Source organism: Salmo salar, chromosome 27 (assembly GCF_965601325.2).
Source record: "Salmo salar chromosome 27, fSalSal1, whole genome shotgun sequence".
Classification (NCBI taxonomy): Eukaryota; Metazoa; Chordata; class Actinopteri; order Salmoniformes; family Salmonidae; genus Salmo; species Salmo salar.
This window is the reverse complement of record NC_138317.1, coordinates 35,407,135-35,433,004: the sequence shown is the minus strand read 5'-3', so window position 1 is coordinate 35,433,004 and position 25,870 is coordinate 35,407,135. Positions and strand designations below refer to the sequence as shown.

Genomic DNA, 25,870 nt, shown 5'->3' with positions numbered 1-25,870 from the left:
CATCAGCACTCCACCCACAAGTCTGCAGTAAAGCTGTGTTGTCGGAGCAAGAGTGACCTTTTTTCATGCCTTGGTTTTGAGGCTTCATAAATGCTACCCAGCAAGCTTATTTAGAAAAACGTTTTGTTTAGCGGTTAGCTGGCTACAGCCATCAAGTTGTCAGATTTAGCCTATTCCATTTGACTATAGCGTGGGAAAAGGGCATCTAGACACTGGATTCATGATGTGTTCAGATTTCCATGATCAGAATACAAACGCTGCATGAACTGTCAAGTCGAGACTTGGCGGCATTCAACATCAGCGGGGATTTCCATGCTGTGATGGGAGTCACAAGGACGATGGTGTTCTGGTTCATTTGATGCTGGATGAGAGCACCCACATAGATCTCACTGAGTCCTGGGTCAGTTCTGGGCCCACCCCAAATAGCACCCTATTCCCTATATAGTGTCCTACTTTTGACAGGGTGCCATTTGGGATACAGCCTGGGAATCGAAACCAAACAGTTTGGATTCCCAGGCTAGCCCAGAGTCTCTTCCATCTGGGGAAGGTTAGGAAGGGAAACATGGCCCAGGGTTCTGGTCCTGCTGAAGTGGAAGAATGGAATATGAGCGTGGGCCCCTACACACAGTAAAGACTACCAAATTTGGGGCGGCAGCGTAGCCTAGTGGTTACAGCGTTGGATTAGTAACCGAAAGGTGCAAGATCGAATCCCCGAGCTGACAAGGTAAAAATCTGTTGTTCTGCCCCTGAACAAGGCAGTTAACCCACTGTTCCTAGGCCGTCATTGAAAATAAGAATTTGTTCTTAACTGACTCGCCTAGTAAAATAAAAGGTATTCTTTTGTCCAGTCTACCTCTGGAGGTGGTGAGTATGTCCACAATCAGTTATTTTACTCGTCTACACCTTAACATGTGGCCAAGATCATGCACCACGTATGAACAGGTCAATCCACCTCTGTAAATCTATGGAGGTCTACCCATAACTCAAAGGCACCATCTACTTGGCAAAACAGGTATTTTTACTGTTCAGAGAGCCAAATATTACTATTCCATAACATTTGAAATACTCTGATTACATTGTATATTATTAATAAGGCTAATTATACCATCTTTTGGATCGAATCCATCGAAGTTAAATCCACACCCTGTAGTTACTCATTACGTCCAGCAGGTGGAAGCATTTCTTGGGAAAGTAATTAAAGTAGTGAGTCAATCAAAAAGTGGATGACTGCTACTGCTGTGTCATATTTTCACACTCCTCTTACATAATCCAATGTCTTACACTACTCCCACTCAGCTCATCATACCAGACAGCACCAGGAATGAGCAGTTCCATGACTGAAACACTTTATTTCTATACAGCTGAAGGTGGTTTCTTCAAAAGGCAGACAGAAGGCGACTTCAATGCGGAGAACAGAGACAAGGCTGTGTGTCTGGTGAGGTGTAAACTGACTACACCTGTACAAGAGTTGACCTGATAGAGAACCTGGGCTAGAAAACAACGCAGAACTTGCATTCATTCTGGTTGGCCTAACCAACTATGCCAATGGGGGCGGGTGGGGTAAACCAAATCAAAGTGCTTCGACGTGACCCTTGAATTCAGCAACAGCTTTTAACTCCCTGTAACAAAGAGTATGGTAGAGAGAGGGACACATATTCAGTACAGGATATGACCATAGAGCCATAAAGTGCTCTACTCAGTCTATGTCCCTTAGGTACAGATCTAGGATCAGCTTCCCCTCAAATCCTAACCTTTAAACATTAGTGGGGAAACTGCAAAACTGACCCAAGATCAGAGTCTAGGGGCAATTTGACCCTACTTCCTCCCATACACCTGTGAGCCAGTGTAAGTGAATAACCATCCTACCTAGCCTAACATCAGTCACAAAATGGAGGTACAGTACAACTAAACCTGTTGGTTATCATCCAAGTGCACCCCACCCTTTTCCTGTAACCATCCTAACCCCTCTGTTCTCATCTGCAAGCCCACTGAATATTCAAGCTAGAAAAGGGCATCATGACAAAAATATATTACAGTAAACATCAGGTCATTGGAACAAGGACTGAACAGGCCAGTACCTACTCTAGGCAGGGAGGAAAAGGGGCAACCAGGCACAAAAAACAAAAAATCCCATGATTCACATTGGTTTTATATTCATACAGCTAAAGCTGGCTGTCTTTCAGACCATGAGTTGAGGCGCTACCACCGTTTGGTAGCAAGGGGTGTTGGAGGTACAATTACCAAGTCAAGTCATTTGCGGCGAGGCACCACCCAATGGTTATGATGGAGTTCAATGTGGCGAGAGTCAACGTCCTATGCCACGTCCACCATCCATTCCAAGCTACCTTCACCTGGCTCTTGGATAAAAAGTCAGATTCAAGGAGGTCTTGGCTGGATCCATCGACCCCCTCAGTAAGCGCTGTCGTTAGGCACCAGGGAGACATCACACCCTTTGGTGGAGCTGCTCAGGTCAGTTCATGATTTATAAATCCAATAGTTCTCAAAAGTTCAGTCAAAGTGCATTGGCTGTGGACTCGTCTGTCGGGGTCAGATCAGTCGGTGGCAGGCAGTTGATTGGCTGAGCAGGAGAGGGGTTGGGGGGGGTCACATGACGCAGCACTTGTTCTTGAAGATGTGTGGGTCTTTGTAGCGCAGTCTCTGTTTGGGTCGGTACTTCTCCAGGTAGGTCAGCTGCTTGCTGTTGATCGCCCCTCGGCGCTTCCTGGAAAACAAAAAAAACATGGATATTCAAGAAGTAACTACAGTAAGAGAACTGAGCTCAACAGACCTCATCTGAAGAGGTTCATATCCTCTCTAATAACAGGGCCACTTGTTCATAACACGCTTTTAAATCAGCCAAAAAAGGTGTGTCTGACAGCCATGACAATGAACGCAATATTACCCAAGAGCAACACGTTTCATAACATGACCGCAGTAGATCAAGAGAGTTTGGCAGAATACAGAAGAGAAGAACAGAGACGGAAAGATAGTGAGAGATACTCACTGTCTGATAAACTGGATGGCGTCCTCATATTTCATACCACTCTCGATCAGTGCCAACGCCACCAGTACCGGGGCTCTGCCAAGACAGAACATCCACAGCAGGCCAGTCAGAAACAATCACTTCACTAACTGATATAGAAAGATGATTTTCTTTCTTAGATTCCTTTCCAGATGGAATGCAAAGGGTCCCTAAGCTTCATTCAGGCCCTCCGGCACCAAAATTTAAACCAAATTATTTTAGGCAGGGTACAATAGAGGAGAGGATAGATAGGGGGCTAAGGCCAACTATACAAATGGTAGGGGACACCCTGCTATACCTTACTGTACAGAACAGAACAACCTGTGGCTGGATAGGACAGTGACTCCTCCAGAATACTAGGGCCAAAGTACAGCTGGTTAGTGGTGCCCTTTACAAGAAACAGTGAAAGCTTGGGACATGGAGGGTGAAGTTGCTGCTAGATGCTGATCTGGGATCAGTTTAGCATTTCCACCACTAATGGTTATGGTTAGGATTGGGGAAGGAAAAGCTAGATGTGTACCCAGATGAAAACTTCCCCCCAGTGTGTGGGACATAGAAAGGCAAAGTGTGAGACAATGGCTGTGTGTGTGTGCACTCCCATACACAACCTTCTCAAACAGAGCATCCCTTACAAGGTACAGACAGAGCTATGTGCTTTCAGCCAGACAAACTTCCACTAACCTGTTTAATCCACAAAAGCTTTAGCGCAACACTGCTTACTAATAGGGTTAAGGGAAGGGGGCTCGTTCCGCCATAACCTCAGAGTTTTGGGTCTTTTTAATGAGGAGCGGGGATAAAGATGTGTAAGTCGCCACAAAAACATGGCAATTCTCAGAATAACCAGGAACATAATAGTCTGTGAACGTTTCAAAACAAATCAATCATGGGCCATTAAGATTTTTACTGTTAGACACACAAATCCAAAACACTTAACCTAAACTTAAGCCTGCAACCCCCTCTTAGTGAGCCTTCGCTCAGAGAAAAAGGGTGCTGAAATAGTCTTTCCCATTTGAAACGTATGAAAATAAATAAGTTTGGCCAAGAAAACATTGGCACCCTTTCAAAAGCTGAGCCTCGCTCCTTGGGGAGAAGGGAGACGTGCGTCAGAGATGGGGTTGTTCTGCCCCCAAACCCAGACTGCCAGGGTTATACTGCCCCCAGACCGCCAGGGTTATACTGCCCCCAGACCGCCAGGGTTATACTGCCCCCAGACCGCCAGGGTTATACTGCCCCCAGACCGCCAGGGTTATACTGCCCCCAGACCGCCAGGGTTATACTGCCCCCAAACCCAGACCGCCAGGGTTATACTGCCCCCAAACCCAGACTACCAGGGTTATACTGCCCCCAAACCCAGACTGCCAGGGTTATACTGCCCCCAAACCCAGACTGCCAGGGTTATACTGCCCCCAAACCCAGACTGCCAGGGTTATACTGCCCCCAAACCCAGACTGCCAGGGTTATACTGCCCCCAAACCCAAACTGCCAGGGTTATACTGCCCCCAAACCCAGACTGCCAGGGTTATACTGCCCCCAAACCCAGACTGCCAGGGTTATACTGCCCCCAAACCCAGACTGCCAGGGTTATACTGCCCCCAAATCCAGACTGCCAGGGGCGGGGGCCCCCTCCCCCCATGTCACTTGGTTTATGACTCTACCCCAATACATTCTGTTGTACTGTTTGTTTGTGTGTGTGTGCGTGCGCGCCACACTCTCTAATAAGAAGAGCAGCAGCCACACTGTGTTTACACAAAGTCTGATCAGTATAATACTGTCCTATTGTTCAAAAACATGTCCCAGTGGGGAGCGACACCAACTGTCCCAGTGGGGCGGTTGCTAGCTAGAATGGCTCACTTTCTCCCTTCACAGCTTCAAAACGACAGGAGGGAAAGTTAGCCTATCCCTGCTGCAGACAGAGGGGTGGATCCAGGGTCATCTCTAGTTACTGGGCTGCTGGTCTGGGGCCTGATATAAACACTAGATGGAATGGGATGGAACAGCAGATTCAATTATAGGGTATTGGCCCCTGCTCCGCTCCGACTGGGGCCGGGCCTGATCCCAGCTAAAAGGTCATGGAAAGAGCCCAGCGTACGTACAGTGAAAAGGGGACCGCAAAAACAAATGCCTCCTTCCTGTTTCGTCTTCAGACTTCACCCCCCGGTGCCTCTAATAATACTGTGGGATTACTGAATTGCTGCAGCACGGGGGCACCAAGGGGACTGTTTGTGTTGACTTTGGCCCAGTGCTAGGCTAGCTAGCTAGCCCTCAGAGAGAAGGGGAGACAGGGAGGGGGTCTGAGTCTACAGACACAGGTCTAGAAGAGGTTGTTCAGTTTGATGGGGTGGGCAGCTACGCATTAGTCTGGTCCCAGATGTTTTTGTGATTTCTTGCCGACTCCTTTGGTTACCAGGCTACCTCATTGTGGCTGTGTAGAGGAAGAGTGGGTACTGGGAAAACTCACGCTGAAGCGCTGAGCTAGAAGGACACTCGCCGCCATTATCTGTCTTACCCTTTTCCTTTCCCTAGAGATTAACAATGGGTATGTCCCAAACGGCACCATATATAGTGTACAGGGAATGGTGCCACTCGGGACGCAACCAGAGGTGCATATCCTATCCTTGAACTTGGAGAGGTGAGGGTACAGTGAGAATGAGCCTCCCTTGACCCAGGTTTAACCAACTGGAAGATAAACTTGGTAAGCACTGTGCAAAGCTCAGTGACAGGCAACACAACCTCTTTGGATCCTCTTCCCTGTGATACCTTGTTAACCTTAAATCAAAAATGTCCCCTTGATCTGATTATAGGCAATGATATGCATGAATACTCAAACACTGTTGTCTATTCATTACAGAGCATCCTACTGGTCCCCTAATACAGAGTATCAATAATAATAATAGCCATTTAGCAGATGCATATACCCAAAGTGACTTACAGTCATGTGTGCATACAGTTTAAATATAGGTGGTCCCGGGAATCAAACCCACTATCCTGGTGTTGCAAGCACCATGCTCTACCAACTGAACTGGTCCCCTCACCTGCCCAGTCCAGCCACACAGTGCACAGCTACGCAGCAGCCTGGATCCTCTAGGAAACGGGACCGTAGCAGACTCAGCCAGTCCTCCACCACCTTAGAGGGAGGGGGTGCGCCGTCATCAAACTGCCAGTCCTGGGGAGAGAGAGATAGACTGCGGCCTTAGGGCTCAGACACACCAATAGCATTTGCTGGCTGAGAGTACTTAGCACCTCTGAACATAATTAGCGCACCAATTTTACATGTAGAATCTTGTGAAAACGATTGGCAGATTAACACTAGATCTACTTTCGTTGCGATGTGTTGGAGCATTAACGACACGATGCTCCTGGGAAATAGTAAGGTTTGGAATCTCATCCATAGCACTTTGGAATGTTGTGTTGACTGTACTGGAAGTGTTCTCTGTTGTCATTTTCTAAGCTTCACAAAGTTGTTTCAAATGAAAGTTCAGGTGACCACAGTGGTGAAAGCATTGGTTTGCATGCCACTGCAATGACATGCATACTAGGATTGGGCGGTATACCGTATATACAGTATACCAGGGTATTTGGGAGGGTTTCTCAATACCATTGAAACTATTTATTTGACGTTTTTCAATACATTTTAATATTTGTAGATTTTTTTTATAAGTAAATATCTGCAGTTAACTTGTGTAATACATTAGGAGATGAAGCAGATTGTGTTCTTCATTCCATCTGTCACATTATTTTACATTATGAAGCTTACTTAGTTCCCCAGAACAGTTTATCCAGTCACGTGTTTGTTAGTAAATAGCACAGCGGAAGAAAGTGGGAGCAGGTGAGTCCAGCTGAGTCGCGTTTTATATTGAAAGTGTTTTGTTTCCTCAACAGAGTGATCAGGGACGTGCAACTATAGTTTTCCTTAACAGAAAATACATTAGTGCAACACATTCAGCAGAAAATAAACAGAAGTGCAATGCTATTTGGCTGGCAGCCACAAGTAAATGAGCTTACAATGAAAAAGCTAACACTATGCATGTCCATATGTCTAATGTGTAGGCCTATCATAAAAATAATGTAGCCAGCTATATTTCACATTTTTTGCTTAAAAAGTTAATCTTGCATTTTACCTGAGAAATAGGCTGGCTACAAAGAGAAAAGCACCGGAGAACAGTAGCTACAGTACAAATCAGTTAGAGCGCAGTCTGCTGATAGAATGCGTTTGTGAATTCTCATTTTAGATCTGTGTTTACAAAGCGCAGCAAGAGATTTTATATATATATACACACACACACACACACACACACACACACATATATATATATACATATATACACACACACACACACACACACACACACACATATATATATATATATATATACACACACATACATATATACACACACATACATATATACACACATACATACACACACACAGTGCAATCGGAAAGTATTCAGACCCCTTCACATTTTCCACAGTTACAGCCTTATTCTAAAATGGATGAATTTTTTTAACACAATACTCCTGCGGAAAAACATCCCCACAGCATGATGCTGCCACCACCATGCTTCACCGTAGGGATGGTGCCATGTTTCCTCCAGACGTGATGCTTGGCTTCAGGCCCAAGATTTCAATGTTGTTTCTCATGGTCTGAGAGTCTTTAGTTGCCTTTTGGCAAACTCCAGACAGGCTGTCATGTGCTTTTTATGGAGTAGTGGCTTCGTTTTGACCACTCTACCATAAAGGCCTGATTGGTAGAAAGCTGCAGAGATGGTTGTCCTTCTGGAAGGTTCTCCCATCTCCACGGAGGAACTCTGGAGCTCTGTCAGAGTGACCATCGGGTTCTTGGACACCTCCCTGACCCTTCTCCCCCGATTGCTGAGTTTGGCCAAACTTCTTCCATTTAAGAATGATGGAAGCGACCTTGTCCTTGGGGACATTCAATGCTGCAGAAATGTTTTGGTACCTTCCCCTAGATTTGTGCCTCGACACAATCCTGTCTCGGAGTTCTACGGACAATTCCTTCGACCTCATGGCTTGGTTTTTGCTCTGACATGCACTGTCAACTGTGAGACCTTATAAAGACAATTGTTTGCCTTTCTTAATCATGTCCAATCAATTTAATTTATCACAGGTGGACTCCAATCAAGTAGTAGAAACATCAAGGATGATCAATTTAAACAGGATGCCCCTGAGCTCAATTTCAAATCTCATAGCAAAAGAAGGTCTGAATACTTATGTAAATAAGGTACAGTTGAAGTCGGAAGTTTACATACACTTAGGTTGGAGTCATAAAAACAAGTTGTTCAACCACTCCACAAATGTCTTGTTAACAAACTATAGTTTTGGCAAGTCGGTTAGGACATCTACTTTGTGCCTGACACAAGCACTTTTTCCAACAATTGTTTACAGATAGATTATTTCTATTAGAATTCACTGTATCACAATTCCAGTGGGTCAGAAGTTCACATACACTAAGTTGACTGTGCCTTTAAATAGCTTGTCATGGCTTTATGTCATGGCTTTATAATCTTCTGATTGACTCAAATGATGTAAGTTAGCCTATTGGAGGTGTACCTGTGGATGCATTTCAGTGCCTACCTTCAAACTCAGTGCCTCTTTGCTTGACATCATGGGAAAATCAATAGAAATCAGCTAAGACCTCAAGTCTGGTTCATCCATGGGAGCAATTTCCAAATGCCTGAAGGTACCACGTTAACCTGTACAAACAATAGTATGCAAGTATAAACACCATGGAATCACGCAGTCGTCATACCGCTCAGGAAGGAGATGCATTCTGTCTCCTAGAGATGAACGTACTTTGCTGCGAAAAGTGCAAATCAATCCCAGAACAGCAGCAAAGGATCTTGTGAAGATGCTGGAGGAAACAGGTACAAAAGTATCTATATCCACAGTAAAACGAGTCCTATATCGACATAACTTGAAAGGCCGCCCAGCAAGGAAGAAGCCACTGCTCCAAAACCGCCATAAAAAAGCCAGACTACGGTTTGCAACTCCACATGGGGACAAAGATCGTACTTTTTTGGAGAAATGTCCTCTGGTCTGATGAAACAAAAATAGAACTGTTCGGCCATAATGACCATCGTTATGTTTGGAGGAAAAAGGGGGAAGCTTGCAAGCCGAAGAACACCATCCCAACCGTGAAGCACGGGGTGGCAGCATCATGTTGTGGGGGTGCTTTGCTGCAGGAGGGACTTGTGCAATTCACAAAATAGATGGCATCATGAAGCAGGAAAATTATGTAGATATATTGAAGCAACATTTCAAGACATCAGTCAGGAAGTTAAAGCTTGGTCACAAATGGGTCTTCCAAATGGACAGTGACCCCAAGCATACTTCCAAAGTTGTGGCAAAATGGCTTAAGGACAACAAAGTCAAGGTATTGGAGTGGCCATCACAAAGCCCTGACCTCAATCCTATAGAAAATTTGTGGGCAGAACTGAAAAAGCGTGTGCGAGCAAGGATGCCTACAAACCTGACTCAGTTACACCAGCTCTGTCAGGAGGAATGGGCCAAAAATGCACCCAACTTATTCTGGGAAGCTTGTGGAAGGCTACACGAAACATTTGACCCAAGTTAAACAATTTTAAAGGCAATGCTACCAAATACTAATTGAGTGCATGTAAACTTCTTACCCACAGGGAATGTGATGAAAGAAAATAAAATCTGAAATAAATCATTCTCTACTATTATTCTGACATTTCACATTCTTAAAATAAAGTGGTGATCCTAACTGACCTAAGACAGGGAATTTTTACTAGGTTTAAATGTATTTGGCTAAGGTGTAGGTAAACTTCAACTGTATGTTTAAAAAATATATATACATAAAAAGTTTTTTTTTGTCATTTTAGGGTATTTTGTGGAGATTGATGAGGGGAAAAAGTATTTAATACATTTTAGAAGGGGTCTGAATACTTTCCGAAGGCACTGAATAAAAGTATGTGGACACCCCTTCAAATTAGTGGATTCGGCTATTTCAGTCACGCCCGTTGCTGACAGGTGTATAAAATCAAGCACACAGCTATGAAATCTCAATAGACAAACATTGGCAGTAGAATGGCCTTACTGAAGAGCTCAGTGACTTTTGACATGGCACAGTCATAGGATGCCACCTTTCCAACAAGTCAGTTCGTCAAATTTCTGCCCTGCTAGAACTGAACCGATCAACTGTAAGTGCTGGTATTTTGAAGTGGAGCAACAGCTCAGCCGCAAAGTGGCCACACCAGCTCACAGAACAGGACCGCCAAGTGCTGAAGCGCTTAAAAATCATCAGTCCTCAGTTGCAACACTTACTACAGAGTTCCAAACTGCCTCTGGAAGCAACGTCAGCACAAGAACTGTTTGTCTGGAGCTTCATGAAATTGGTTTCCACGGCCGAGCAGCCGCACACAAGCCTAAGATCACCATGCGCAATGCCAAGCGTCGGCTGGAGCGGTGTAAAGGTCCCCGCCATTGGACTCTGGAGCAGTGGAAGAGCGTTCTCTGGAGTGATGAGTCAAGCTTACGACGGACAAATCTGGGTTTGGCGGACGCCAGGAGAACACTACCTGCCCGAATGTATAGTGCGAACTGTAAAGTTTGGTGGACGAGGAGTAATGGTCTGGGGCTTTTCTTCATGGTTCGGGCTAGGCCCCATAATTCCAGTGAAGGGAAATCTTAATGCTACAGCATACAATGACATTCTAGATGATTCTGTGCTTCCAACTTTGTAGCAACAGTTTGGGAAAGGCCCTTTCCTATCTCCGCATGACAATGCCCCCATGCACAAATGAGGTCCATACAGAAATGATTGGCAAGTTCGGTGTGGAAGAACTTGAATGGCCTGCACAGAGCCCGGACTTCAACACCTTTAGGATGAATTGGAACACCGACTATGAGCCAGGCCTAATCGCCCAACATAAGTGCACGACCTCACTAATGATCGTGGCTGAATGGAAGCATGACCCAGCAGCAATGTTCCAACATCTAGCGGAAACCCTTCCCAGAAGAGTGGAGGCTGTTGTAGCAGCAAGAGGGGGGGGGGGGGGGGGGCAACTCCCATGATTTTGGAATGAGTATCAGCCACAGTGGTCTGGACCCAGGCCCTGTTGATCTAGTCACAGTATCAGCCACAGTGGTCTGGACCCAGGCCCTGTTGATCTAGTCACAGTATCAGCCACAGTGGTCTCGACCCAGACCCTGTTGATCTACAGTATCAGCCACAGTGGTCTCGACCCAGACCCTGTTGATCTACAGTATCAGCTACAGTGGTCTGGACCCAGGGCCTGTTGATCTACAGTATCAGCTACAGTGGTCTGGACTCAGGCCCTGTTGATCTACAGTATCAGCCACAGTGGTCTGGACTCAGGCCCTGTTGATCTGCAGTATCAGCTACAGTGGTCTGGACCCAGGGCCTGTTGATCTACAGTATCAGCTACAGTGGTCTGGACCCAGGCCCTGTTGATCTACAGTATCAGCTACAGTGGTCTGGACCCAGGGCCTGTTGATCTACAGTATCAGCTACAGTGGTCTGGACCCAGGCCCTGTTGATCTCCAGGGAGGGAGGGACAAACCTGGCTGGCTGTCTGGGGAGCGTTTAAAATGCATCACTAACGCATACCTCTCAACAATAGTCCCACATACAGTACCAGTCAAAAGTTTGGACACACCTACTCATTCCAGGTTTTTTTTAATGTTTACTATTTTCTACATTGTAGAATAATAGTGAAGACATCACAACTATGAAATAACACATATGGAATCATGTAGTAACCAAAAAAGTGTTAAACAAATCAAAATATATTTTAGATTTTACATTCTTCAAAGTAGCCACCCTTTGCCTTGACAACATTGCACACTCTTGGCATTCTCCCAACCAGCTTCACCTGGAATGCTTTTCCAACAGTCTTTAAGGAGTTCCCACATACGCTGAACACTTGTTGGCTGCTTTTTCTTCCCTCTGCAGTCCAACTCATCCCAAACCATCTCAATTGGGTTGAGGTCGGGTGATTGTGGAGGCCAGGTCATCTGATGCAGCACTCCATCCCTCTCCTTCTCTGTCAAATAGCCCTTACACAGCTTGGAGGTGTTTTGGGTCTTTGTACTGTTGAAAAACAAATGATAGTCCCACTAAGCGCAAACTAGATGGGATGGCGTATCGCTGCTGAATGCTGCGGTAGCCATGCTGGTTAAGTGTGCCTTGAATTCTAAATAAATCACTGACAGTGTCACCAGCAAAGCACCCCCACACCATCACACCTCCTCCTCCATGCTTTACGGTGGGAACCACACATGCGGAGATCATCTGACAGATGTGTCTGTCACACTCTGTGAAGCATTTACTGGGGCTGCAATTTCTGAGGCTGGTAACTCTAATGAACTTATCCTCTGCAGCAGAGGAAACTCAGTCTTCCTTTCCTGTGGCGTTCCTCATGAGAGCCAGTTTCATCATAGCGCTTGATGGTTTTTGCGACTGCACTTGAAGAAACGTTCAAGTTCTTGAAATTTTCCGGATTGACTGACCTTCATGTCTTAAAGTAATGATGGACTGTCGTTTCTCTTTGCTTATTTGAGCTGTTCTTGCCATAATATGGACATGGTATTTTACCAATAGGAATAATCTTCGGAATTATTGAAATGCATTCCAGATGAATACCTCATGAAGCTGGTTGAGAGAATGCCAAGAGTGTGCAAAGCTGTCATCTAGGCAAAGGGTGGCTACTTTGAAGAATCTCAAATATATTTTGATTTCTTTAAAAACTTTTTTGCTTACTACATGATTCCATGTGTTATGTCATAATTTGTATTTCTTCACTATTATTCTACAATGTAGAAAATAGTAAAAATAAAGAAAAACCCTGGAATGAGTAGGTGTGTCCAAACTTTTGACTGGTAGTTTAGCTGTAGGTGTGTAATTTATAGTAAACAGTGTGGAATTACCATAGTAACACCTAAGAGAGGAGGGAGTTGGCCTTTGATGAGGAAGAAGAGACCAAGAGCCTCTTACCCCCACACACACGTACGCACGCACGCACACACACATAATCCCTACCAGGCAGCTGGGGCGGCAGCCACCACCAAAACAGACCATCTCTCATTTGGGGGTTAGGCTGTTTATTTGCCTTGGGCTGTGTCTTACTGTTTTCCTAGGCTTTCTAGCATCAGCTCCTGAAGCCTAAATATCTGCAGTGTAGTACATGTTGTAAGCTGCTGCATGATGTTGGCTGAGGTAATATGGGCTCAACAGGGCAGGAACAGCAGCACTGGCCTACTTCGGAAACGAGGTATGATCACACGTGCGCGCGCACGTCGCATGCTGGCACGCACACACACACACACACACACACACACACACACACACACACACACACACACACACACACACACACACACACACACACACACACACACAGCCCCAGGGTTCCGTTCCGGTCAACGTGACCTCGGAATGCTTTTTAGAATGTCATAGATACAAGATGACCTGCTCCAATACCATGCTCTCAACACAGAACACACCGTTCACATTAACTATCCAATTATGAGACCCTAGCTGTGAAATCCTGTAGCCAAGGCAACTCACAGCCTCCAGAACATCAAATCGCAGTGGAGACATTAAATAAACATACAATTCACTATAATCAATTCCTAGTTAACAGTGATATCCCAACTGAGTTTACACTTCAACTGAAAAACGTTACATCACCTGTTTCTTCACTATTACAACAGTTATTCAACAGTTGAAGCAGCCTTTATGAAGAACAGCCATCCTCCCAGGTCTCTGTCCATGTGAGTGGAGTTCTAGGCAAAACACCCTGCAGGCCAGACAGATAGAGCTATGATAACAGAGTACAGCTCTATCCATCTGTCTGGCCCTAGCTTCATTGTTGTTGTCGATATTTTGGGGCACTGGACAGCTGATTGCTTAATAGAGTACAAGCCCTTTGACTAGATCTCTCCAGATTTCCCCAACAGAGATAAAGGAGAGGGTGGGAGGTAGCGGAGGTGTCATTCCCATAGGGGGCACAGGGACACGTGCTCCCTCAGATTTGTCCTGTTTAAAATAAAATAAATGTATCTGTAATACTACTAGCCACCTAGCAAATGTATGAAGTTGGCTTTAGCTAGCCCAGCCAACTAGCTACCAAGAAACCATTTCAGGCTACTAAAACACAGGCTAGTGTTTTAGTACTAGATCTCTTGACACAATGATGAAAATAAGCATGGCCTCTAAACCTTCAAGCTGCATACTGGACCCTATTCCAACTAAACTACTGAAAGAGCTGCTTCCTGTGCTTGGCCCTCCTATGTTGAACATAATAAACAGCTCTCTATCCACCGGATGTGTACCAAACTCACTAAAAGTGGCAGTAATGAAGCCTCTCTCGAAAAAGCCAAACCTTGACCCAGAAAATATTTTTTTTTAAACTATAGGCCTATATCGAATCTCCCATTCTTCTCAAAGAAAATTGAAAAAGCTGTTGCGCAGCAACTCACTGCCTTCCTGAAGATAAACAATGTAGACCGCATCAAAGCACTAAGACTGCACTTGTGAAGGTGGCAAATTACCTTTTAATGGCGTCAGACCGAGGCTCTGCATCTGTCCTCGTGCTCCTAGACCTTAGTGCTGCTTTTGATACCATCGATCACCACATTCTTTTGGAGAGGTTGGAAACCCAAATTGGTCTACACGGACAAGTTCTGGCCTGGTTTAGATCTTATCTGTCAGAAAGATATCAGTTTGTCTCTGTGGATGGTTTGTCCTCCGACAAATCAACTGTACATTTTGGTGTTCCTCAAGGTTCTGTTTCAGGACCACTATTGTTTTCACTATATATTTCACCTCTTGGTGATGTAATTCGGAAACATAATGTTAACTTTCACTGCTATGCGGATGACACACAGCTGTACATTTCGATGAAACATGGTGAAGCCTGAAAATTGCCCTCGCTGGAAGCATGTGTTTCAGACATAAGGAAGTGGATGGCTTCAAATGTTCTACTTTTAAACTCGGACAAAACAGAGATGCTTGTTCTAGGTCCCAAGAAACAAAGAGATCTTCTGTTGAATCTGACAATTAATCTTGATAGTTGTACAGTCGTCTCAAAACTGAAGGATCTCGGTGTTACTCTGGACCTTGAGCTCTCTTTTGACGAACATATCAAGACTGTTTCAAGGACAGCTTTTTTCCATCTATGTAACATTGCAAAAATCTGAAACTTTCTGTCCAAAAATGATGCAGAAAAATGTATCCATGCTTTTGTCACTTCTAGGTTAGACTACTGCAATGCTCTACTTTCCGGCTACCCAGATAAAGCACTAAATAAACTTCAGTTGGTGCTAAACACGGCTGCTAAAATCTTGAATAGAACCAAAAAATGTGATCATATTACTCCAGTGCTAGCCTCTCTACACTGGCTTCCTGTTAAGGCAAGGGCTGATTTCAAGGTTTTACTGCTAACCTACAAAGCATTACATGGGCTTGCTCCTACCGATCTTTCCGACTTGGTCCTGCCGTACAAACCTACACGTACGCTACGGTCACAAGACGCAGGCCTCCTTACTGTCCCTAGAATTTCTAAGCAAACAGCTGGAGGCAGGGCTTTCTCCTATAGAGCTCCATTTTTATGGAATGGTCTGCCTATCCATGTGAGAGACGCAGACTTGGTCTCAACCTTTAAGTCTTTATTGAAGACTCATCTCTTCAGTAGGTCCTATGATTGAGTGTAGTCTGGCCCAGGAGTGTGAAGGTGAACGGAAAGGCACTGGAGCAACGAACCACCCTTGCTGTCTCTGCCTGGCCGGTTCCCCTCTCTCCACTGGGATTCTCTGCCTCTAACCCTATTACAGGGGCTGAGTCACTGGCTTACTGGTGCTCTTCCATGCCGTCCCTAGGAGGGGTGCGTCACTTGAGTGTGTTGAGTCACTGACGTGATCTTCCTGTCTGGGTTGGCGCCCGTCCCTTGGGTTGTGCCGTGGCGGAGATCTTTGTGGGCTATACTCGGCCTCGTCTCAGGATGGTAAGTTGGTGGTTGAAGATATCCCTCTAGTGGTGTGGGCGCTGTGCTTTGGCAAAGTGGGTGGGATTATGTCCTGCCTGTTTGGCCCTGTCCGGGGTATCGTCAGATGGGGCCGCAGTGTCTCCCGACCCCTCCTGTCTCAGCCTCCAGTATTTATGCTGCAGTAGTTTATGTGTCGGAGGGCTAGGGTCAGTCTGTTATATCTGGAGTATTTCTCCTGTCTTATCCGGTGTCCTGTTTGAATTTATGTATGCTCTCTCTAATTCTCTCTTTCCTTCTCTCTCTCGGAGGACCTGAGCCCTAGGACCATGCCTCAGGACTACCTGGCCTGATGACTCCTTGCTGTCCCCAGTCCACCTGGCCGTGCTGCTGCTCCAGTTTCAACTGTTCTGCCTGTGGCTATGGAACCCTGACCTGTTCACCGGACGTGCCACCTGTCCCAGACCTGCTGTTTTCAACTCTCTAGAGACAGCAGGAGCGGTCTATTTACATCTATATTTTTCATAGCTGTGTATATACCACCACAGACCGATGCTGGCACTAAGACCGCACTCAATGTGCTGTATATGGCCATAAGCAAACAGGAGAACGCTCATCCAGAGGCGGCACGCCTAGTGGCTGGGGACTTTAATGCAGGAAAACTCAAATCAGTTTCACCTCATTTCTATGAGCATGTTAAATGTGCAATCAGAGGGGGGGAAAAAATAAAATAAACTCTAGACCACCTTTCCTCCACACAGAGACGCGTACAAAGCTCTCCCTCGCCCTCCATTTGGTAAATCTGAACATAATTCTATCCTCCTGATTCCTGCTTACAAGCAAAAACTAAAGCAGGAAGCACCAGTGACTTGGTCAATAAGAAAGTGGCCAGATGAAGCATATGCTAAGCTACAGGATTGTTTTTCTAGCAGGGTAGGGAACAACACATCCGCAACGCTGATCCTCAACATGGGGGCCCCTCAGGGGTGCGTGCTCAGTCCCCTCCTGCACTCCCTGTTCACTCATGACTGCATGGCCAGGCACGACTCCAACATCAAGTTTGCCGATGACACAACAGTGGTAGGCCTGATCACCGATGAGACAGCCTATAGGGAGGAGTTCAGAGACCTGGTCGTGTGGTGCCAGGACAATAACCTCTCCCTCAATGTGATCAAGGCAAAGGAGATGATTGTGGACTACAGGAAAAGGAAGACCGAGCACACCCCCATTCTCATCGACAGGGCTGTAGTGGAATAGGTTGAGAGCTTCAAGTTCCTTGGTGTCCACATCACCAACAAACTATCATGGTCCAAACACACTAAAACAGTTGTGAAGAGGGCACGACAAAACCTATTCCCCCTCAGGAGATTGAAAAGATTTGGTATGGTTCCTCAGATCCTCAAAAGGTTCTACAGCTGCACCATCGAGAGCACCCTGACTGGTTCCAGCACTGCCTTGTATGGCAACTGCTCGGCCTTCGACCGCAAGGCACTACAGAGGCTAGAACATACGGCCCAGTACATCACTGGGGCCAAGCTTCCTACCAACCAGGACCTCTATATCAGGCGGTGTCAGAGAAAGGCCTAAAAATTGTCAAAGACTCCAGCCACCGTAGTCATAGACTGTTCTCTCTGCTACCGTACGGCAAGCGGTACCGGAGCGCCATGTCGAGGTCCAAAAGGCTTCTTAACAGCTTCTACCCCCAAGCCATAAGACTCCTGAACAGCTAATCAAAGGGCTACCCAGAGCCTTCTTTTACACTGCTGCTACTCTCTGTTTATAATCTATGCATAGTCACTTAAACTCTTCATGTACATACTACCTCGACTAACCGGTACCCCCACACTGGTAACCCCCTGTATATAGCCTCGCTTGTTATTTTACGTCTGCCGTTTAGTTATTTGTTACTTTACTAAAAAAAATGTACACTTATTTGTATTTTTTTTCTTAACTTCTTAAAGCATTGTAGGTTAAGGGCTTGTAAGTAAGCATTTCACTGTTGTATTCGGCACGTGACAAATAAAATGTGAATCTTGCCCTGGAGGCAGAACTGGGCGTTAGATGGGCCAGCTGCAAAGTCAAGATTGGCTCTATCATAAAACTTTATGACAAAATTGTGCTTTTTTAAAAATCTTAATTTAAGTTTAGGGTTAGGCATTAGGGTTAGCAGTGTGGTTAGGGTTAGGCATTAGGGTTAGCAGTGTGGTTAGGGTTAGGCATTAGGGTTAGCAGTGTGGTTAGGGTTAGCAGTGTGGTTAAGGTTAGGCATTAGGGTTAGCAGTGTGGTTAGGGTTAGGCATTAGGGTTAGCAGTGTGGTTAGGGTTAGGCATTAGGGTTAGCAGTGTGGTTAAGGTTAGGTATTAGGGTTATCAGTGTGGTTAGGGTTAGGCATTAGGGTTAGCAGTGTGGTTAAGGTTAGCAGTGTGGTTAAGGTTAGCAGTGTGGTTAAGGTTAGCAGTGTGGTTAAGGTTAGGCATTAGGGTTAGCAGTGTGGTTAAGGTTAGGCATTAGGGTTAGCAGTGTGGTTAAGGTTAGGCATTAGGGTTAGCAGTGTGGTTAAGGTTAGGCATTAGGGTTAGCAGTGTGGTTAAGGTTAGGCATTAGGGTTAGCAGTGTGGTTAAGGTTAGGCATTAGGGTTAGCAGTGTGGTTAGGGTTAGGCATTAGGGTTAGCAGTGTGGTTAGGGTTAGGCATTAGGGTTAGCAGTGTGGTTAAGGTTAGCAGTGTGGTTAAGGTTAGCAGTGTGGTTAAGGTTAGCAGTGTGGTTAGGGTTAGGCATTAGGGTTAGCAGTGTGGTTAAGGTTAGGCATTAGGGTTAGCAGTGTGGTTAAGGTTAGGCATTAGGGTTAGCAGTGTGGTTAAGGTTAGGCATTAGGGTTAGCAGTGTGGTTAAGGTTAGGCATTAGGGTTAGCAGTGTGGTTAAGGTTAGGCATTAGGGTTAGCAGTGTGGTTAAGGTTAGGCATTAGGGTTAGCAGTGTGGTTAGGGTTAGGCATTAGGGTTAGCAGTGTGGTTAGGGTTAGGCATTAGGGTTAGCAGTGTGGTTAAGGTTAGGCATTAGGGTTAGCAGTGTGGTTAGGGTTAGGCATTAGGGTTAGCAGTGTGGTTAAGGTTAGGCATTAGGGTTATCAGTGTGGTTAAGGTTAGGTATTAGGGTTATCAGTGTGGTTAAGGTTAGGCATTAGGGTTAGCAGTGTGGTTAGGGTTAGGCATTAGGGTTAGCAGTGTGGTTAGGGTTAGGCATTAGGGTTAGCAGTGTGGTTAAGGTTAGGCATTAGGGTTAGCAGTGTGGTTAAGGTTAGGCATTAGGGTTAGCAGTGTGGTTAAGGTTAGGCATTAGGGTTAGCAGTGTGGTTAGGGTTAGGCATTAGGGTTAGCAGTGTGGTTAAGGTTAGCAGTGTGGTTAAGGTTAGCAGTGTGGTTAAGGTTAGCAGTGTGGTTAAGGTTAGCAGTGTGGTTAAGGTTAGCAGTGTGGTTAGGGTTAGGCATTAGGGTTAGCAGTGTGGTTAAGGTTAGGCATTAGGGTTAGCAGTGTGGTTAAGGTTAGGCATTAGGGTTAGCAGTGTGGTTAAGGTTAGGCATTAGGGTTAGCAGTGTGGTTAAGGTTAGGCATTAGGGTTAGCAGTGTGGTTAAGGTTAGGCATTAGGGTTAGCAGTGTGGTTAAGGTTAGGCATTAGGGTTAGCAGTGTGGTTAGGGTTAGGCATTAGGGTTAGCAGTGTGGTTAGGGTTAGGCATTAGGGTTAGCAGTGTGGTTAAGGTTAGGCATTAGGGTTAGCAGTGTGGTTAGGGTTAGGCATTAGGGTTAGCAGTGTGGTTAAGGTTAGGCATTAGGGTTATCAGTGTGGTTAAGGTTAGGTATTAGGGTTATCAGTGTGGTTAAGGTTAGGCATTAGGGTTAGCAGTGTGGTTAGGGTTAGGCATTAGGGTTAGCAGTGTGGTTAGGGTTAGGCATTAGGGTTAGCAGTGTGGTTAAGGTTAGGCATTAGGGTTAGCAGTGTGGTTAAGGTTAGGCATTAGGGTTAGCAGTGTGGTTAAGGTTAGGCATTAGGGTTAGCAGTGTGGTTAAGGTTAGGTATTAGGGTTATCAGTGTGGTTAAGGTTAGGCATTAGGGTTAGCAGTGTGGTTAAGGTTAGGCATTAGGGTTAGCAGTGTGGTTAAGGTTAGCAGTGTGGTTAAGGTTAGCAGTGTGGTTAAGGTTAGGCATTAGGTTTAGCAGTGTGGTTAAGGTTAGGCATTAGGGTTAGCAGTGTGGTTAAGGTTAGGCATTAGGGTTAGCAGTGTGGTTAAGGTTAGGCATTAGGGTTAGCAGTGTGGTTAAGGTTAGGCATTAGGGTTAGCAGTGTGGTTAAGGTTAGGCATTAGGGTTAGCAGTGTGGTTAGGGTTAGGCATTAGGGTTAGCAGTGTGGTTAGGGTTAGGCATTAGGGTTAGCAGTGTGGTTAAGGTTAGGCATTAGGGTTAGCAGTGTGGTTAGGGTTAGGCATTAGGGTTAGCAGTGTGGTTAAGGTTAGGCATTAGGGTTAGCAGTGTGGTTAGGGTTAGGCATTAGGGTTAGCAGTGTGGTTAAGGTTAGGTATTAGGGTTAGCAGTGTGGTTAGGGTTAGGCATTAGGGTTAGCAGTGTGGTTAAGGTTAGGTATTAGGGTTAGCAGTGTGGTTAAGGTTAGGCATTAGGGTTAGCAGTGTGGTTAAGGTTAGGCATTAGGGTTAGCAGTGTGGTTAAGGTTAGCAGTGTGGTTAAGGTTAGCAGTGTGGTTAAGGTTAGGCATTAGGGTTAGCAGTGTGGTTAAGGTTAGCAGTGTGGTTAAGGTTAGGCATTAGGGTTAGCAGTGTGGTTAAGGTTAGAATCAGATTGTATGACTTTGTGGCTGTGCCAGCTAGTGACCACTCTGCAGAGCTGCAGGGAAAAAGCGGTTTTAGGTGTTTGAAAAATTCTAAATTCTCCAACTTCCGGACAGGGGGCCTAGCCCCACTCCGGACATCCCCCCCAGCCGTCCTCACGTACTTTGTACCCCCTCAGATATTTGAGGTGTATAACGCCCCCGAGACAAAGGCTACCCCCTCCCAGGCATTCACTTCTGTTTTTCTGGATGCTGGAGAGCTATTGCCAATTGCAATGATCCTCAATGTTTTCCAGGGCTCTGGCAGAAAGCCAAGTATGTCCTTCACATAAACAAAAATCCAGGGTCTTGTGTTTACTTAACCTCGTCCCCAAGCTATTGCCCACGGCGCATATAAGACTGGGATATCAACGATTAAAAGTTGGCCTTAGTGGGAGTGACCATAGAATTCAATGGGGTGACCTACTGAGTAAAGTATTTGTCATCATTGTCTGTTGTGGGAGATAAAGCCAATATCTTTCTGTATTCGGCTAACAAAGGCCAAGTTTGACACATTGGTCCACCAGACTCTTCTCCCATTTGGGTGGAAGTGTCTGGCAACAAGATTAGTGCTTACGTAACGAGAGAGAGAAAAAAATGGAGATGTGGAGGCCGTGCGGAGTAACCGGGCTCTGCAGCTGCCATGGCAACGATGGAACGTTGACGTATGGGTAATCAGAAACAGTGTGTCTTCGAGTTCAGATACAGATACTGGTCAGAGTTGTGTGTTTAGGGGTGACCCTGATGAGTCTTCGAAGGGGTATTGGCTGTTATCAGGATGTTGGGTGTATATCAGTATTTATGCATGCATGTCTGTTTTTATGTGCATATAAGGACCGGGTGTGCTCCAGGAATTTGCCCCCCCCCATCATCTACCTCCGCCCCCACTGAACACAGCGCAGTTTGTTTGATAACACTCTGCCCCCTCCTTCCCTCCCTCGTCGTGTCTTTCGGGGGAATCAGTAAGGGAAGTCCTGTCTGAGACACTCCCCTCTACTCTTCACAGGGAAATGTGAGGGACATGTGACACTGTGGTCTGTACTCACCACCACGGTGATGCCGTCCTTCTCCAACGGAGCCTTGTCATAGGTGACCTCACACACTCTCACCACCGTCGTGGCTCCGTACTTCTTAAGGTCCTACAGGGAGGGGGGCAAGTTAGGTTAAAAGTAACTCACACTGTGTGTGTGTGGGGAGGGTATACAAATATAGCCGATATGTCTGCATGCACATGTTCATATGGTAGAACAGGAGTAAACAAATAAACAGGAGTCTGATTGAGTTATTTTTAACGGTTTTGTCTGTGTCTGTCCGTCTGTCCGCGTCCGTCTGTCTGTCCGCCTGTCCGTGGTACACTTTGAAAGCGCACTTGTGGCCCACATGTTGTTCTGAGAAGGGTAGCGGTAGTTCTGCTATTGTCTGACCGTGCGGCACACTCCTCTCACCGCCAGGTGTCCGAAGGTGGCACCAGGACATGTCGCCATAGAAACGGAGGCTTTGTGAAATCAGGAGCCGCGAGCGCACTGTTGTTATCCTGCCTCTGTACTCGGTGCAGTTTTATCAGTGTAGAAACAGTGTGGGGAGGAGGGGCTTGGAGCAGTATCGACATAATGTAATAGTGCAACCAAAGCGCAGAGAGAGAGAGAACACGGGGAGAGAGAGAGAGAACACGGGGAGAGAGAGAGAGAACACGGGGAGAGAGAGAGAGAGAACACGGGGAGAGAGAGAGAGAACACGGGGAGAGAGAGAGAGAGAACACGGGGAGAGAGAGAGAGCGAGAGAGAACACGGGGAGAGAGAGAGAGCGAGAGAGAACACGGGGAGAGAGAGAGAGCGAGAGAGAACACGGGGAGAGAGAGAGAACACGGGGAGAGAGAGAGAACACGGGGAGAGAGAGAGAGAACACGGGGAGAGAGAGAGAACAAATAGGAGGGAGGATGAGAGAGAGATAAAGGAGTGAAAAGAACAAGGGAGAAAGAGAGGGTTGGATAGAGCACTCCTCACCTCGATGAAGCTGTTCAGGGTGGAGTTGGTGGGGTTGTGCGTGATGAGTAGCCGCATGTTCTTGTAGCACACCTCGGCCGGCGCAGGACGGTTCATACGGGCCATGTTGACAACCGTTACCCAGCTGGGGGGGCGAATGCAACACGGACAGGGACGCACAGGGGACACAAACTGGTGGACCACGGACGCCACGGTAGCTGGTGGGCTAAACTCCTCCGAAAACTCCTCTTCAAAGCTCTTCTCAGTCCTTTCCCCTCCTTTGAAAAGATCCGTCCTCGGGTTGGTCAATCCTCTGGGGTCAATATGGTTGGTTGAGATGAGGAAGAGCGTAGCCACGGTCTTGGGGCTTTCACTGAAGAGTAGTGGAATAGTTAGTCCAATCACCCCATTAGAGTTCCTGAGAGAGGGTCTTACGGTGAGAGATCTAAGGGGGTGGAGAGTCCTGGGAGGCAGGGAGCCCTTCAGTGCAGGGTAGTAGGCTGAGAAGGCAAAGCAGTGGGCATCCTCCCCTGGATCAGCCTATGCTCTGGGATGTTGAGCGTGGCAGTAGTCTCCAGTCTTCTGCAAGAACGCCATCAAAAGCACAGCGCCAAGGGTGTAAAACTGTGTGGAGCCAAAGGGGAAGGGGCAAAGAAAGACAGAAAAGAGTTACCCCTGATAAAATCTGAGACAAACAAGACATTGGCTGCCTCCTGATGAAGGGCTGACTATAGAACTGATTACACAATGATGTTGTTTCCCTCGCTTTCTCTCCTTCCCCCAACTAGCACTATGTAAATAAACTGATTGATGATGTGCAACATCAAATAATGGTCTAATGTTTCAATGAGCAACAAAGGCATTCATTTCACCTCCAGTCACTGTTTTCATTTCCCCAACTCATTTGCTACATTAGATATGCTGTAAATAAACACAATAACAAGCATGGCAATTATTTAAAAAAAATATCACATAAAACTGACTTTATCATCTGCTCTACCAACTACAATATTTTTTTGTGTGCAAAAAAACTAAACATTTGAAAAACATTCTTTACAATTGCCCACATTCATCCTGATTCAATAATAACATTATTATTGCATTGATGACACACACACTTATACAGATTGAATTATATTTTGAGGTTATAAAATTAATCTGTGCAATCAAAAAAAGACGACCCCCCCCCAAAAAAAAGGCGCACCTTTGTTCACTCTGGCGAGTTAAAACTCCCGGTGTGAACAAAACATAATACTAGTCCACATCATAGCCATATATTTAGAATATGGCTCTGGTCCACATCCACCGAATCTTCCAACTGCTCCTCGAATAATGAATACGACACAGACAGACCAAACAGTTATCTTGCAGAACAGCTTTCAGTTTGTACAGGGTCGATAATAAACCCTACATAACCCTCGAAGAACAAGCGCACGCTGATTATAATGAGAGAAGAGATCTATGTGGCCAAACAAGTCTCTACCTCTCTCTCGTTGCTCTATCCCCTCCCGGTGGCGCTTACCTTACGCAGCTCCCTGATCGGAATTCAGCCTGTTGTTCCCACGAGAATAAGAGGAGGTAAACAGTCTCTACAGCCGACAGCAAAATGCCTTTTTCTCAGACTCGGTTGAGACGGCTGAGACAGTTCAGACTTGATTTATGGCACGTAGCACACTGTAGCCTACTCCGCTACACTCCGTCGGTCTGCAACTCATATCACAGCAAAGCAGACACAGCCTCCTCTACTCATATACGAGAGGGAGGGAGAGCCACCCCAACTATATATATTTTCCACCCCATTTTCATTATTCAGTTCTCATCTCAGTATTTCGCTGAAACCGCCAAAAGTTGCTTACTTGCAGCACGAAATCAACATTGTGAGGAATGTGTTAAACTTTCTGCCACGACTAAATCTTGTATTTATTATGCTACTTGACGCATTCATGTCGCCCGAGTTCGTTGAGGTTATGAGAGAGTAGGGTTGCACATTTTGGGGAATATTCAGAGGTGGAAACTCTCCGTGGGAATTAAAGGGAATATATGCAAATGAATATTAATACAATTGAAATTTATATTTTTTTGCAGTGGATATATTTACCATATCAAATGAGGACAGAAACAATTATTTTACCTTATAAGTATACATAATTGCAAATGATTAAATCTTTCCAATTGAAGAAAACAAAATGGAATTATTTTTAGTTATGAATTGAACATTAATTAAATGAGTTGACTTCACACAGGATGATTTCACTGAACAACAAAAGAAAGGGAATATTGAATGATCCATCGCATCTCCCAAAAACTTTTTCAACATACGTCTGTAAAATGATAGTCTAGAAACTAAAGCTTTGGTTGTCTTCCTCTCAGGCTTCCATGCCTTCTCCCTGGACCTCCTCAATGTCCACCTCTTGAACATCAGACTCTGAGGCCTCATCTTCACTGTCACTTTCCAACCTTGTTGAGGATGGCTCATTGTCAGGCTCAAAAAGCCTCAAATTTGCCCGAATGGCCGCCAATTTTTCAACCCTTGTATTGGTCAGCCTGTTGCGTGCTTTGTTGTGTGTGTTCCCAAACAAGGACCACTTGTGCTCTGAGCCGGCTGATGTTGGTGAGATTTGGAGGTTGATGGAGGCAACAGGGGGAAGAGCCTCAGATTCACAAAGTCCCTTCCACTAGGTGGCTGATGAGATATGTTTGCACGACTGCCATATTACATCTCCATCCCAAAGCCCTTGCTTGGAAGTGTACTTTGCCAGACTGCCAAGAACCTTCTTGCCCTCATCCAGGCCAAGGTGGCGAGACACGGTAGTGATGACACCATAGGCCTTGTTGAACTCTGCACCAGACAGGATGCTCTTGCCTGCATACTTGGGGTCCAACATGTACGCAGAGGCGAGATAATTACAATTCAGCATTAACACTGGAGTGATAGATGTGCAGATGATGATGTGCAAGTAGAAAATAATGGGATGCAAAAGAGCAAGAGGACAAG

The 25,870-nt window shown here is 45.8% G+C and overlaps 1 protein-coding gene across 2 annotated transcripts; it reads right to left on the bottom strand.

Moving 5' to 3' along the window:
* Positions 1-2,128: 2,128 nt before the first annotated feature.
* On the bottom strand, positions 2,129-24,652 carry LOC106588968 (protein tyrosine phosphatase type IVA 3). Of its 2 annotated transcripts, XM_014178559.3 has the most exons (6): positions 24,398-24,652; positions 22,897-23,499; positions 21,940-22,032; positions 6,055-6,185; positions 3,005-3,079; positions 2,129-2,722 (listed from the first exon to the last, which is right to left on the bottom strand). In XM_014178559.3, exons 2-6 carry the CDS (start codon positions 22,999-23,001, stop codon positions 2,605-2,607), a joined length of 522 nt encoding a protein of 173 aa, XP_014034034.1. In that variant the 5' UTR covers positions 23,002-23,499; positions 24,398-24,652; the 3' UTR covers positions 2,129-2,604. The 2 variants fall into 2 exon arrangements, with proteins under 2 accessions (XP_014034034.1, XP_014034038.1); XM_014178563.3 differs by lacking the exon at positions 3,005-3,079 and having other exon boundaries at positions 2,459-2,722.
* Between the last annotated feature and the right edge of the window lie 1,218 nt (positions 24,653-25,870).

Excerpts from the sequence above, each read along its gene's own strand:
- LOC106588968 (XM_014178559.3), bottom strand. The coding sequence starts at position 23,001 with ATGGCCCGTATGAACCGTCCTGCGCCGGCCGAGGTGTGCTACAAGAAC. Across the intron at positions 3,080-6,054 it reads TGTGTGGCTGGACTGGGCAG|AGCCCCGGTACTGGTGGCGT; the intron begins GTGAGGGGACCA and ends CTGTCTTGGCAG. Across the intron at positions 2,723-3,004 it reads GCCATCCAGTTTATCAGACA|GAAGCGCCGAGGGGCGATCA; the intron begins GTGAGTATCTCT and ends TTTGTTTTCCAG.